This window comes from Silurus meridionalis, chromosome 9 (assembly GCF_014805685.1).
Source record: "Silurus meridionalis isolate SWU-2019-XX chromosome 9, ASM1480568v1, whole genome shotgun sequence".
NCBI classification, from domain to species: Eukaryota; Metazoa; Chordata; class Actinopteri; order Siluriformes; family Siluridae; genus Silurus; species Silurus meridionalis.
The window spans coordinates 12626840-12642830 of record NC_060892.1 but is presented as its reverse complement, the minus strand read 5'-3'; the positions used below and the strand labels follow the sequence as shown (position 1 = coordinate 12642830).

The following is a 15991-nucleotide window of genomic DNA, read 5'->3' as shown; positions in this document are numbered from 1 at the left end:
ACTGGACAAAAAGGAGCAACTGTGCTGATGTGTTCAAATAGTCAAATTAGATGGCACTCATTCAGTCACTGTCAACACAGAATCCTGTCCTATATAAAATCTGGCAAATACTGGACACTTTGCTTTGATGGACATTGTAGAGAGGACGACAAATTGTTCACAGAGACAGAAGGGCTGCAGTAAATGTACAAATCATGATATTTATCTTAGAAAACAAAGTACTTTGTGTTGCAGCCAAATACCAAATGAGCGGGTTTTAAGAGTTTTGAATAACACCCACTCATGCTGTGCTGATGGTGATGCATGGTATAGAGATTGCATTTGAAGACAAAAAAGCTGCTGACAAGTTCTGCGAACACAGGAGACGAGTGTCTGGAGAGAATGACAGACTCTTAAAGCCTGTCAGCACGAACACATCAAGTCGCTTAGCAAATACGAACTCAGACACAAACACAAGCAAAAACACACACACACAAGCATGCTTTGTTCCAGAACACTGGAGCTAGAGGTGTGCATACCTGCAGGGTTTGAGGTAATGAGACAGGAAGGTACTCAACAGTTCAGTGAACTCATGAGTTCTAAAGACGCAAAGATTCACCAAAAGGTGATCACAAAACAAACTGTTTCAAAAACAACGATAATAAAACTGATAAAATCATTTGTTTTCTTGCTTACGCATTAAGTCAAACATTTACAGGATTCTTGAATAGTAAACTATATGAATCTAAAAGACTAATTGACCTGATTTTTTTATCCAGATTTTCTTTATTTACAGATGAAAGTATTGTTTCGAATGCTTTTCTTTGAAAAGTGCACATTTCTTTGAGTCATCTCAAAGTGCTATCACAAAACATGAACCAGATCTCGTACTGTATAATGGCTCCATATGGTATATGGTCACACAAACAGAGCCAGCTGTGAGCATTAAAATCCTGATGCTCTGTGTGAGAGAGTGACCTATGCGGCGGTGAATGTATGTGATCTTGATTATCCCCTTTTCCTTTAAAGTCCACAAAATAAAGGTTTGCTTTATACATCAAATAATTCACCACATAACTAAGATGCACATTGACTGAACTTTGTAGTTAGAAGAGAAAAAATGCAACAAAAAAAACCCTGAATAATTTAGCTGATATCAGAGCACCTCCTGCTGGCCATAATGGGCATTTACTTTACGTGTGAAGGTGAATGTGAATAGGATTGACAGTATTCTTGCTACAGCAAAGCAGTGTGACTTTCATATAGAACTTATGAATTAACTTATAACCTGAACTATCCGTCATGAATGATAACATATAACTTAAATAAATATATATTTTTACAATTTAGTGAATTTATGATGAATATTCAGGTCATGTGCTTCAGTTAATGTTCACATCATATATTAGAATGAATTAGAAGTATGACCTCATGGCATGGTTATACCAAATGGTTGTTGTTATTTTGGGAACCATCACTTAATTATTTTTTTTATATATTGAAACACTTTACACCAGTACACTTCAAACATCAGTTTGAGCTGCACAAATAGTATAGTAACTCATATAATCACTTCTTACAACTATGGTGCGCAGAAAGTCATCTAAGCATGCACAAAACACAAGACCCTGAGGTGGATTGGCCTCATCAAAACACATAATTTGGTTCTAGCTCTTATTTCAAAATGTTCCCCTCTGTCCAATTTTGAGTCAATGCTCATGATAGCCTGAGTTTGATTACTCATAAAGTAAAAAAAAAAGTTTACTTGTGAATTTAAATGTATTTTGCTTCCTGATATAACACCGGTAGGTTACCTATTCCACTTTTGTTGCATTATTAATAGTTTGTAAATGTATTTTCTTGTCATTATGAAAAGTGTAAACAATGAATCTGAACGGAATGAATAGGCCTTACAGAACTAAATAAACTGAAAAAAACGTGGCACAGATGCTTTCACGTTGCACAAATGAGGTAAAATCCCAAAGATGACACAGGTATCAATGGTCTGAGCAAAACAAATCATATGTGTCAGTCTTCACCCTCCCTGGGTTGGTAGTTATTATGTGATGAAGAATTCTTTCTACTTAATTCATGAAAAAGTAGGATATTAATAGGAACTAGACCCGGACATTTCCTGAAGAAAATGTGAGTAGTGCTTGCCGGTGCAAAACGCTACACGCAGTGTCTGCGTCTTTAGTGCCGATCGTTTTTAGTGACAACCGGATGCGACCGTACTCGGAGAGACGAGCGTTTCGATACCCGGCACGCAAGTTTTTGGCCTTTTTTCCCGAGGGGGCGTGGCCATTGACGTCACGCAGCGTCGTCGCGAGACGCGGCGTCCCACTCCCCTCGCCGTGCCGAGCGATCGGAGGTGTGACACGCCCGTGCGGCCCGAGGTTTGCCGTTTTTCGTTTTTCACGCGTTCCCGCCCACGTGGCGTCACGTGGCGAAACGCGGCGTCGAAACGGCGCTCCGCCGGAGGTCCCTGGGACCGTGCCGAGCGGTTCGACGCGTGACACGTCTGGGTCGGAGCGGGTCAGGCGACGCGGGAAGCCGATGGGTTTGCGCGGTGGGCGTGGCCTATGACGTCACGTGACGGGCGAAATTTGCCCGGGGTTCTGCTCCCCCCGCCTTGCCGAGCGTTTTGACGTATCGCACGCCCGTTTTCGAGGACGTCGTTTTTTCGCCTTATTCGGGCTAATGGTGTGGGCGTGGCTTGATATGACGTCACGTGACGTCACCGTACGACCCGCGACGCGACTCCCCACGCCGGGCCGAGTCCGTTGATACGTCACACGTCCCCTTCCTGTCTTTTAGCCCCCTTATTAGCCCCCGCCCCTTCCCCCATTTATTTTGGTGCATCTCCCATGATGCAATTCTCCCACCCGGGCTGTTTAAATCGATGTATGGCATGCCTGGGGCCTGTGTGCTTTCCCCTGGCTCATTCACTCTGTGTGTGTCAATGTATGTGAATGAGAGCTGATTTCCCATTCATTTCTATGGGGGAGATCAATTGCCCCCCCTGCTCGTCGTTCCGGGGGTATCCGACGGACGGGGGGCGTACGGGCGCGATCCGGGTTCCGCCCCGGACGAGACGATACGTCGTACGAGGGCGTCGGGCGAACGCCGGCCGATCTGCGGCGGCTCGGATTCCCCATTCATTCTCTATGGGAGCCCGTTTGACGCGGAATTCCCGGAATTCCGAGCGGATCCGGAATTCCCGAGACATATTGTTGCGACCGGCTCCGGATCCCTTACGAGTGGATATGCCGTTCGTGCGTGTCGGACGCTCGAGGGCCGAGCCGCGGCTCGATCTTTAAATTCCCCATTCATTTTCAATGGGGCACTTTTTGCCCCCTAGCTATTGCCCCCTGGGGTCTAAAATTCCGAAAAAAATACCGGGACGTCCGGGAGGCCAGGCCGGACGAGGGGATATGCCGCATTTGCGTGTCGGGTGAACGGGGGGCCTTAAAAAGCCAAAAAACGGAATAGATTTGATGTAATCTAGAAATTTTGAGGGTTTTTGCCCCTTTGCCCCACCTTGCCGGGGGTATTCGACGAAGCGGGTGGCATCGTTGCGTTCGGCCCCGGACCCCGGACGGTTGGATATGCCGAAAACGCGTGTCGGGCGAACACTGGCCGAGCAGGGATTTTTTGATCGTTTTCCCCCATTCATTCTCTATGGGGGCCTGTTTGACGTGGAATTCCCGGAATTCCGAGCGGATCCGGAATTCCAAAACCATACTGTCGCGACCCGCTCCGGACCCCCTACGAGTCGATATGCCGTACGTGCGTGTCGGACGCTCGATGGCCGAGATATGATGATCGAAAGTTGTTCCCCATTCATTGTCTATGGGAAAACGCACGTTTTCGTCACGTGAGCGAAAACGTGTGGGCGGATTCCTTATAAAAGTAATAGCACACCTCACACAAACAGGCCGCACGTTTTGAGGTATCACCCGTGGTGCTGGGATATACGGTACGACCCGCATTAATTGCCGAAAATCGGCGGAAGAAGTAAGAAGAATAAAAATTATTATAAAGAATAATAATAAACCGACGCACGTTTTGGTCCCGTGATCGAAAAGGGGCGGGGCGAATGATTCGGCGTTTGAAACCACACGTCACGCAAACAGGCCGCACGTTTTGAGGTATCACCCGTGGTGCTGGGACAAAAAATGCAGGAACAGTGAAGCGCCGAAAATCTTTCCCAATGGTTTCTAATGGGCCACAGCATTGTAAGAGTAGTGCTTTTACAAGCACTACTAATAAAATGTTTGTGCAGGTTGGTTCAAAAGCCATGCAAATAGTCTGGCCATCATAGTGGCAACATATTCCTCTTTAAGTGATTTGAATATTTATTATAATAAATTCACGTCATGCATAAATGTTTGTTTTGGTTTGGCTGGCGAAAGAATGACAAAGCTTTCTGTTTAATGTGAATCATTCTAATTGTCAAAAAACTATTGTAGAATAGAAGGAGGATGAGAGGGAAGAAATGTAAGATAGGTAGAGAGACAAGGTCAAGAACAACATACCCTAGTTGAGTTACAGAATTCCAACATAACTGTATTTGTTTGAATAAGTGAGGACAAAAGTTTCTGACCAAACGTTTAACTACATTTAATTCTTCTTCTGGGAAGCCATTCTACTCGATGGTTTGAAGCGTTGGTATGGGGCACAAGAGCATTAGTGAGTATTAATTGTAATTGTAAAGAACAGATCAGGGAAGAACCACATAGAGGTGTGATGGTCAGATGTGTACAAACTGTTTGCAATGTACAGCATTTTTTTATCTATTACTTTATGTGGTTTTGATTGATTAGAACATTACTGTAGTATTTGACAATTCTACAGTAATTTTGATGTTTGACATGCTACAATATAATATGGTTCAATTCAACAGCCTTTGAATTATCAGGCCATCAAAAATGTTTTTTTCAAATCTCTGTTAGGTTTAGAATTCATTTGAGAATTATGCTTACTTTAAGTATCAGAGTTATGTGTAAATTACTTTGTTGGCCGACTCAATTATTTAATCGTTTTTGGCTTGAAATATGAATATATATATGAAATATATTTTTACTTTATTTTAGAAATTGGATATAAATAAAAAATAGTGTAAACAACCAGTGCATCAAATATCAAATTAAAAGGCAACAGCTGAAATGATTTGAGGCAATAAACTTTTTTTTTTGTTTTTTTTTTGTCACATACACATACACACAGAGTACGACATGCACAATTACTTTGTACAACTGTCCAACATTTAAGCATATAAAATTAAATAGAATTTAAGATAAATAAAAAAGTATAAATATTGACAGTACAAATTAAAGTGATTTAGTGTGATTGTCTTTAAAGTGTCCATGTGCAGTATGGTGTGGTATAAAGTTACACTGTGCAAGAAACTTCTTATATCTTTAAGCACTGGCTTTAAATGTGATGCATCATTCAAAAATACAATTGTATGGATTAAAAAAAGGAAACAGAATAGAAAGATTAGAACAGAACTAAAAGAACTGAGCAGAATATCAGACACTTTATGCCATATACTGCACTATACCCAATGTACTATCAACCTTGGAGTAAACCATTCGATGGCTTTTTATCAGTTGTGTCCATGGAGCATCCATTTTGCACTTCACAGATTCTGGCTCATTTGAGACTTTACTGCACTCTTATTAGTTGACTCAAATACAGGTCTTAGCTAAAAGAGGGTTTTGTAATACTTTTAACTTAATCTCTGCTTTAAATGTTGCATTTTGTTTGTAAATGAAGATATATGGACACCTGACATTTCCATTAATATGTGGTTCTTTTCCAAACTGTTACTACAATCTTGGAGGCTCACAATTGTCTGGAATGTCTTTGGATGCAGTAGCATCGACCTTCATCTTCACTTGATCTAAGGCACTCAAACCTGTTTTAATATGACAAAATCTATGTACAAAGTGAGCTCCATGATGATATGCTTTACGGGTTTATGGGTTTGAGTGGAAGATCTTGTGTGGCCTGCTACAGATCTCTGAATTCAACCCTACTGAACACCTTTGGGCTGAATTGGAACACTTAGCCCAGGCCTCCTCACCCTACATCAGTATCTGACTTTTCTAATTTAAGTAGCTCTTGTGGCTGATTGAGCACAAATTTCCAAAGCACAGTCCAAAATCTAGTGCAACATCTTCCCAGAAGAAAGGAAGTTATTATAACATGTGAAATGGGATGTTCAAAAGGCACATATGATTCTTATGGTCAGGTGTCCACAAACGTTTGTACATATAGGGTACAGTAGTTTGATCTTTGGTAATGTCTGCAGCTATGTTCAGTACTGTTCTGTAGTTTTTCCACAAATTTGCTTACACTAGACATCTTTTAATGCTACAGAATAGTTTACCAGAAAGATCCATGACATATTTGAATAATCTACACACAAAAAAGAAGCATTGTATTCTGGATATGTGGAACAATGCGCATGTCCAGACCTGATGCTCTGGTATTTGGAAAATGCAAATTAAAATTTGACTTGTTAAAAGCAAAAGGACATAAGGCAACATCTCATCTCTCACCAGCATTGCCGTTAGGTTTGAATAATTTCATTATTCTTACACAAAGCGACTGATTGTCATATACCGTATGAATTTTGCGATTTATTTTGTGGCACAGATTTTGGTAAGTTTACACTTCATGTTTTTAATTTTGCATGAGCATGTGGTGTTCATTAACTAAGTGGAATGATTGTTTTATTTTTAGAGAATGGCAAGATCATTTATTTAGACAGATTATTTAGACAGATTGTTCTTTTATCTGAACAAAGTAACAATGATGAGTTTGTGATCTCGCAAGTGGATTTTGTGATACAAAATTGTCAGTGACAATTGTACATCAGAATTCTTGTTGTGAGGCTCAGGTACTGTATAGTACAGTACAGCACTACAAAAAACATACATCAGAAGACAAAAGAAAAAGGAAAAGTATGGGGGGGGATTATTTACAATGTACAATTTACTGTAGACAAAATATGTAGAATATATTTTAGTCTGTATAGTGTGTGTATAGTTTAATCTGTATAGTCTGTATAGTGTGTATGTATGTGTGATGTGTCATTATGTGACAAAGGATGCCAAAGGAAAAAAGTTAAATCAAGGTGTAAAGCAAAATAAAAAGTAAGTAAACTGAGTGCCATAATTATTCTCAACAGAGTTTATACTGGTGGTATCCTAAAATTGCAACCTAGTGAACAATTGTTGATTTACTCTTTAATAGAGACTTCAAAAAACGCTTTTGTATGTTGCTCTGGATAAGGGGCATCTGGTAAATGTGTGAAATGTAAATGTGTAGTTGGTGTCTGAGTGTCTATCTATCTGTCTATTCATAACAGAAAGCCACTGATATGACGCTCCTCTACTTTATGGTTTTGCTGGTCTCTGGAGTTAATGGTATTTCAAACTGTAATTCATCATACAGATTAGGTAAAGATATAAAAGTATTAAAGTTCACACTAAATAGACTTTAAACAAATGTGTTTTTTTCTGACATCAAATGAACAAATGCAAAATGTCAAAGACATAAGATCAATAAAATAATTATGTATTATTATTTTGTGTGTTTTTTAAGTCTTTAATTTATTATTATAATTTTTTTTGTTGGGTACATTTTTGTACAGTACCAAACAATATTTCATTACCTTTTGTTACACTTGCTTGTTTTTTCTTTTTCTTTCATTTTTCTTTATTATTTTAATCTAATTTTTTTAAATTATTAACATTATTTCTTTTGTTTATGCAGGTTTAACTGAGAACCTTGTTCTCTACAACAGTTCAGAAATAAAAATTGCACAGAACTTTAGTACAGTGCTCTGTAGCTGGGTGGATTCTCAGTGTTATGTAGAATGCAACTCTGATCATCGCAACATAAATATAACAAATATTTTAAATACAACAATTGTATCTGAAACCTATTCCATCACAAATCAAAGCAAAAAACTTGTCTTCAAAATAGGTAAGCCACAATAAGAATTTTTTCCTGAACAAGTTTGTAATTTCTTGTCTTAATTTAAACTGTCCTGTGGTAACTGTTAAAAATGATAATTGTGTTTTATGTTTTTTTGTTGTTTTTTCTTGATTGCTTGTTTATTTTTGACTAATCTTTAGGTTCTCAGGATATTACATGTAATGTCACAAACTGTACAGTGATGGAAATAACAGCACTGATAGAAAATTCATCAAAGTCTACAAACCTGAGAGATTTGAATAGAGTTACACAAATAAAACGCATGTGTTCTGATTTGTTTGCTAAAGAAAGAACCATTAAAAAAGTTTACATCAGGTATGAAAAATATTAAATACACTTCTTAGTTTATCAGTAAGTGTCCACAAACTGAAATTGAAAAATATTTGTGTAACATAGGGCAGAGAAAATATACATTGATGCTCTGATCAACTCATCGTTTATTGGAGCAACTAAAGATTATGACCTAGAACAATTTAGCATGACTGTAGTGAAGATGGATATGATGAACACCACAGATGTCGGCCATGTAAAGCTCTCTGCTCCAAAGGTAACACTTACCTCACATGTGCAGGTGATTAATATCTAAAGAATAAAACATTAATGGGCATGTTATTACTGTGTGATAGGTGCCTGGTGATGATCAGCTTTTAGATTTATTTATCCCAATTGAACCTTTTGCGAATGTCTTAGAGAGTCAGCGCAAAGTTGGAATAGTGACATATACTTCTGCTCACATGTTTATAGTAAGACTTTTATAAACCTTCATAATCTCTTCAAATGACATACATTTTAACTCAAGTTCCCCCCATGATTTAAAATTTATATTCATTTACCTCACACCTCACAGGATGACGAGAGCACTGTGCTGAAGTCCAATGTCATCCGTGTTGAAACTGTCGGACGTGAGCTTAAGGACTTGTCTAATCACCTTGTTATCAACTTTACACTGAAAAGCAATGGCATAATCCCTGTAAGTGATTATCTGTAGTTAGTTACATTTATAAAAAGATCATGTGATATAAACTTTACACATATGTATATATATATATATATATATATATATATATATATATATATATATATATATATATATATATATATATATATATATATTCAAATTGATTAAATAAATGGAATATAAATTAGTTTACATTTTTAGACCCCATTTGGCTAATACAGATGCGTATGTAAGTGTGTGTGTGATTTTGTCAGGGATCCACCAGCCACACCATCCCCAAACCCTCCAATTACTCCAAGCAGCTCACCAACTTACTAATCATCCACACCTGGTCCAAATCAGTCACCACACTATAATAACCCTGTTTATCCACAAGCTCATTGTCCGTTCTACAGCTTAGGCTAATGAACATTTCGGACTACCCAAGCCACTCCGTTTGGTTTCTATTAGCGTGCAAGATTCTGTGTGTTATTTGCTCTCACTCTGCCACAGTTTTCTCCTGGTTTAGTTTACCTTTGTTTGGTGCTATTCTTCGTGCTTTCTGCCTTGCCCTTTTTGTTCCTTATTAAAAGGCCATCGTTGAAATCACTTCGGTTTCCAGTACGTTCTTTGCGCCTGACAGATTTGCATTTAAATATAACATTTTCTAAAGTTATGTTTTACTTAACTGTTCTGCTTATTTTAGCATACTTTAACAAATGTCTATTCCTTCCAGCCTTCATTCATTCACTTTCTTGATATGCAGAATTGTCAGGATTTTTTCCTTTTAGGAAAATCTTTTGAAGCTGGACATAAAACACGAAAGAATTAATAGCACTAGCATTAGCTGCTAACCACTTTTTATTTCACTACATATAACTTTGTGACAAGTTGTGGCTGAATCCACTTTGTGTGTATTTGTGTGTGTGTATATATATATATATATATATATATATATATATATATATATATATATATATATATATATATATATGCACAATTAGACTGTGATTAAATATTTTTTCCAATGTTTACAACCTACACTTTCATGTGTAGAAAACCTTTTACATATTTATTTACATAATCACAGGAACATTTTTGTTCATTCTGCCCTTGTGTTTGTTCTCACAGATAAACCATACCCTGTCATGTCAGTTCTATGATGTGAATGCTAATCCTGGTATGTAGGTTTTTGCAGTATTGCAAAGTTTTAGTTATTAGTGGTAGTATAAGAACCTGATTGAAAATGATGATATCAAGAGTGCTCTACAAGCTTTATATTCTTCTGAATTTTAGTAATGACGCATGTGTCAGGTTGATAAACCTAGGAAATAAAATAATAAAAATGTTTTATCAATTATTAGTATTATACATTTTTACATTTCCATTTATGATGTGTACACATACTACCCTAGCTATTGGTGACTTTAAGTTAAAACTAACTGCAGAGTTTTATTTGGTTGCAAATAGGGTTGGAGTGGAATAACATGGGTTCCTTCACTAACCTGGAGAACTTTAACAGCAGCAACACTGTAACCTGCTCATATAATCATATGACCCCCTTTGCTGTACTTCTGGTAAGCACTGAATTACTGAAATGAAGAAGTTATATATTTTTTTTGCTACAAAATAAGTATTCTCTCTCTGCTTGTGTGTCTGTGTGTGTGTGTGTGTGTGTGTGTGTGTGTGTGTGTGTGTGTGTGTGTGTGTGTTTTCTATTAGGTTGACATGAAACAAATTGATCCTTGGCAGTGGAAAATCTTGTCCTCTCTTACCTACATAGGTTGCAGTCTTTCATCATTTTTTTCAGCAGTCACCATCTTCCTCTACGTTTTCATGAAGTGGGTATTATAAATGTTATGATATACAGTACTTATCATGCATTTAAAATGGCTATGAGCAAATTAAAAAAAGGTATATAGCAAAAAACAGTGTATATAGCAAAAAACAGTGAAATAGGATTACACAGTTAATTGTCGCAGATGCGCTAAGAGATGTGTACATAGCTGAGAAAGCAATAATTGTTTCATGTATTTCCACAATTCGGGCAATAAGCAGGGGTCAGTTGTGGTCCAAGGTTCATGTGATTTGTGGCTACAGACCAGAAAGGGTGTAAGTTCAATCCAAGCACCACTAAGATCACAATGTTTGGGACTGTGAGCAAGAGCCATAACTCACAAAAATGCCCAATTATAATAATAATAATATAATTATTGACTTCAGAACCTATAGATTCATCTTCAGTAATCTCATTATCTTATTTATGTATCTAGTGATCACAGTCAAATACAAAAAGTCAGACCAAGTTTTAAAAAACATTCCATAAACACAACTTTTATCTTCATGACACATATGGTCATCATGATGGAAACAACTACCATCAGAATAAAAATGCTTCATTTTACAGTAAAGGTGATCGGTCTGAAGAATCCTACTTCTTTCAAAAATGAAAAAAGGATCCAAACCATTCTATAAATACAAAAATATTCATGATCTGTCAGTAGATAATATTCAACACCATCCATAAATACAACACAAAGATAAATACGTATACTCTTTTTTTTCTTCAGGAGCTCATACAAAGACACTTCCATGGGTATACACATGTCTTTGAGTGTGGCTGTCTTCCTCCTCAACACCAGTTTCTTGTTCATTGAATGGGGAGCTACATTGTTTCAAGGGAATGTCTGTGTCTTAATAGCAGTGATAATACAGTACAGTCTCCTAGCCTGTTTCTCCTGGATGACCATTGAAGCTTTACACTTGTACTTGCTTCTAATTAAAGTGTTCAACACTTACATCAAGCACTACCTTCTCAAGCTGTCACTGTTTGGTTGGGGTGAGGAATCAAAGCATGTGTTCTACATTGCAAAACACACTGCAATAGCTTATGCTTTAGCCTAATAAGTAATGACTATCTAATTCAAATAAAGTATGTTACATTAAAAGTTCCACTTTATTAGGAAGACATACACACCCACTTGTTCATTCAATAATGAGGTGTCAGCAGTGGAATGCAGACTCACTGCATCTGAAGAGCTAAAAATACGCTTAGAGTTATGCACTTTGCAGATAGAGAGGGATGTTTCTAGACTACAATATTAATATTAAAAAAAAAACTTTGAGCTGCATGATTAGTACATTGCACTGCTGCCACATAAGTAGATAATTGGATATTTGCATGAATGTACAGTGTGCGTGAATGTGTTCCTATTAATGTGGCCACTGAGTTACGTGTAGAGTAGATAACACACATGAGGTCCTGAATTGTTTTTTTTTTTTTTTCCCAGGAGTGCCTGCTGTCCTTGTTGGAGGAAGCTTGTGTGTGTTTGGCAGAATGCCTTTTTATGGCCGGAAAGAGCTCAATTTATCAAACACAAACGAAACTACATACTTGTAAGTAAATGTGTTAAAAAAAAACCTGTAGCTTATAGCAAGAAATCTTAAAAAATGTACTGAAAGGCCAATATTACCATATACGTATAATAATTAACTGCCCGTGCTGTCTGATCCTAAATAACACAAAATTTCTGCTAAACAGCTGCTGGATTATCAACACTCAATTTCTGTATGGCATGAACATCTCCTACTTCTCCTTAACATTCCTGTTCAACACATGTGTTCTGGCAGTAGTGGCACATCAAATATTTAAGCTGCGATGCTTGAACAAAAAAGGCAGGAGGCTTCCATCTTCTAAGGACATGTGCACTGTTCTGGGCCTGACCCTCTTGCTAGGAATGACATGGGGTTTGATTTTCCTCAGCTCAGGATACACAAACTACCCCATTCTTTACCTCTTCTGCATCTGCAACTCCCTGCAAGGTACTGCAATGCACAGCACTGTACTACAATCATCATTAAACATATAGCTTTTATAGATTTTCTTTTCTTATATTAACTTACATTTAACACCAAATTAGAAGAGCCAACATATTACAAACATCTTTATTTTTTATTATATAAATATTAAAAATATTACACATTTTTAAACAAAATAAAGCAAAAATTCAAAGACGAATTAAGCAAGATAAACTAGAGGCATGCTGCACTGAATACAGCTAATCGTGTAAAGAGCAGCAAAAATCGATAAAATGAGATTGCAGTTAGACTGTGTAATTATGTAAATATGTCATGTCATGGAGGTGATTTACATATTTTATTTTCCTGAAAATAAGAGCTTGTCCATAAGTGTTGTAAAAAAAACAGATGAGGACAATGATGACAGTAATGAAGAAGAAGTTCATAACAGTATAGCAGTGACAAAATACATGACGTACTTTGGGTTCAATGTAGTCAGAAAGAACGCAAAACAAACTCTGCCCAGACATTTTATATTGTTCTTCCCTTTGAAGTGTAGATGGGATTTAGCTTTGAAATGTAAACATGGTGGGGTGATACCACTATCGAGCATAATTAAATTAAGACTATGATTAAGATTGATCCAACTGAAATCAAACTACATTTTTGCGGATGAGCTCATTTTAATTTAGCGTGGGATGGAAACTGGGTTGAGGCATTCTGTAAATTCTTACAGTGTAAACACTACATATGCAAGGATTTATATGAAAATATGCCTAAAAAAATTACATTAATTACATCCTAATTGCATGACCTAACCAATAACTGTGCAATAATTTGCCAAAAAATACATTTACACTAATTGATCATACAATTTACTAATTTCTGAACAAAGTCTGTATTTATATCAGTGTGATACATGTAAAAAAAAAATTGCATGTCTGTTTAATGATAAAACTCTCGCCTCCAGAAAGCTATCAGTTAACACCTGAACCTGAATAAGTTTTGCGTGAATCAGGTTGTTTGTAATCTAAACAGAGAACCACAGTTGTCCAAACCTTTTTTCCTGAGGGCCACATACAGAAAAATATACGAAGAACTGAGCCACTCACTAGTTGTGAGGTATACTGCCTCACTTTTAATGCACTGATATTGGTCAAATCAAATAATTTGAATAATAATTGAACATGTTTGAAGGAAAAATGACTCCATCACAGCTCTCTATTAGTAGATTTTCATTTTATTTTTTACAAAAAGGTTGGTGGGTCATGCTCTCAGTGACAGCCTCAGATCAATTTTCAGGATGCTGATCCCTCTTCATTGTCTTGTATGAAGGGAGAGATAGGAGAAATAGGGAATGTGGTTTTGATGAAAAAATATAAATTTTTCCACTGAGTCTGAAACTTTCTGCACTCATTTTTCACTTTTTTTTTGTTTGCTTTGTGGAGAAGTTGCCTTGTTCAAGACTGTAGCTCCACCTAGTGTTAAACCTAATAAGTACAATACAGTTAAGTGCAAATATTAGGTGAGAGCCATAGACAATTATATATTTAGACTTTTATAAATGGCAATTAAAAATGTATGACGGGCCGCAGTTTGGGCCTATTTTGGACAAAACCTGGTGTAGATGAAGGAAAAACTGATCAAACTGAGCAAGGAAACTACTTTGTAATGTTTTTTGTAGGGATCCATTCATTACATTACTGATCTGTATCCCTGTATCCCTATTTATTACCCACACTGTCTATACTCTATACTGTCTCACATTGTCTGTATTGTCTTGTATAGTCTGTTTTTGTCTTCTCTTGTCTGTTTTGTCATGTATAGGTTTTATTTATGTCTGTACTTTTGAGAGTCACAAACAGCTGGAACCAAATTCCTTGTGTGTGTCAACACACTTGGCCAATAAACCTGATTCTGATTCTGATGGGAAAAAATTTTTCTGTGAGAGTGCATGATGTTAATTTTTACATTTTCGATGTCTAGGTTTGTTTCTGTTCCTGTGGTTTTGTGGTACAGTCAAAAAAAACAAGACTCTCAAGAAAGAAAACTCGACTATGTCCACATCATCTAGAGCAATAAGGAATGTTTATGAAAGCAGCTTTACCGACTGATTATATATTGTGTTATTTAATGATGCATGTTATTTAGTGGTGATTTGGTGATAGATACATAAATATTTACTTATATCATGTTACCACTAAGAGAATACTGATAGAAATTGTGTTTGTTTGAATTATACAAATTTCATAATCAAATACACAGTTCACTTTTCCATATTGAGCTAAAAGTTCCTTATTATTGACGTTACAAAAGTAATGATACACAGTGTTTCAGAAACATTGATTGTGCACTATAACATTTATAAGTATCTATTATGTTTTAGACCTGAGACATTAATTTCTCATCATATCCTATCACCTGATAAATTACCGTAAATTCCGGATTTCCGCACCCGTATATAAGCCGCACCCACTGAATTTTATAAATATTTTTATTTTTAACATAAATAAGCCGCACCTGTGTAAAAGCCGCCTGTCTACACTGAAACTAATGAACTTTACACAGGCTTTACTGAAAGAGAGTGTCTGTTACGCGGTATAACGGGTGAAATATGTTGTGGCTTCTTTAAGAGCAGAGCGGCATTTTGGGAACAGCACGTCACTGCATTCTTCCGGTATTACTGCGTGTGTGAGACTGTGGATTATGTGTTTATTATTTTCTGATGCTCATTTCTAAGTTTCTTTGACTAACCCATAACGCTGTAGCCAAGAAAAATAAGCACGAGTTTTGGAAACCTGTCTGTGCTTAAAGGATTTCTGTTGTAACTGGAGTTAGCGAGCTCTCCCTTCACCCAGACCCAACGTGCTACAACGGCTTGTATCTAAACAGTAGCCGACCAAGAAAGTCATTGTTCACTGTCTTCCTCCTTCCTTTCACAACTACTGTATTTCTCTCGGAAGTTTTTCTTTTGTCATCGTCGTGTTTAAAAATCAACACCGGTGGAAGTTTTTTCTTCCGAAGCCGTGCAGCTCAGAACACAGGTGAGGTGCGTTTTTTCGTTTCCGTTCGGAAATTTCATTGGTCTAATGTTATGGGGTTCAGTTTTTTGGCTTGAAGTTTGTAAAACCGGGAAAAACCCAGGAAAAATCCATAAATTAGCCGCTTCGTTGTTTAAGCCGCCGGGTTAGCGGTTTATAGTCCGAAAAATACGGTAATGTCCCAGGTCTAAAACATAATAGATACTTATAAATGTTATATAAC

At 37.1% G+C, this 15991-nt stretch overlaps 1 protein-coding gene across 1 annotated transcript; it reads left to right on the top strand.

Annotated features, from left to right (window-relative positions):
- Positions 1-6141: 6141 nt before the first annotated feature.
- LOC124391357 (adhesion G protein-coupled receptor G3-like) lies at positions 6142-15277 on the top strand. Its single transcript, XM_046857883.1, has 14 exons — positions 6142-6651; positions 7361-7451; positions 7768-7980; positions 8133-8307; positions 8389-8539; positions 8619-8735; positions 8840-8962; positions 10061-10109; positions 10400-10506; positions 10652-10770; positions 11500-11768; positions 12220-12325; positions 12471-12751; positions 14714-15277. The coding sequence occupies exons 1-14, from the start codon at positions 6616-6618 to the stop codon at positions 14839-14841; spliced, it is 1965 nt and encodes a 654-aa protein (XP_046713839.1). The 5' UTR covers positions 6142-6615; the 3' UTR covers positions 14842-15277.
- Positions 15278-15991: the final 714 nt, after the last annotated feature.

What these genes read in the sequence shown, in the direction of transcription:
- LOC124391357 (XM_046857883.1), top strand. Translation starts at nt 6,616, where the DNA reads ATGAATTTTGCGATTTATTTTGTGGCACAGATTTTG. An exon ending in ATTTTGTGGCACAGATTTTG is followed by an intron (nt 6,652 to 7,360) that starts GTAAGTTTACAC and finishes TATTCATAACAG; the next exon opens with AAAGCCACTGATATGACGCT. An exon ending in TAATTCATCATACAGATTAG is followed by an intron (nt 7,452 to 7,767) that starts GTAAAGATATAA and finishes TTGTTTATGCAG; the next exon opens with GTTTAACTGAGAACCTTGTT.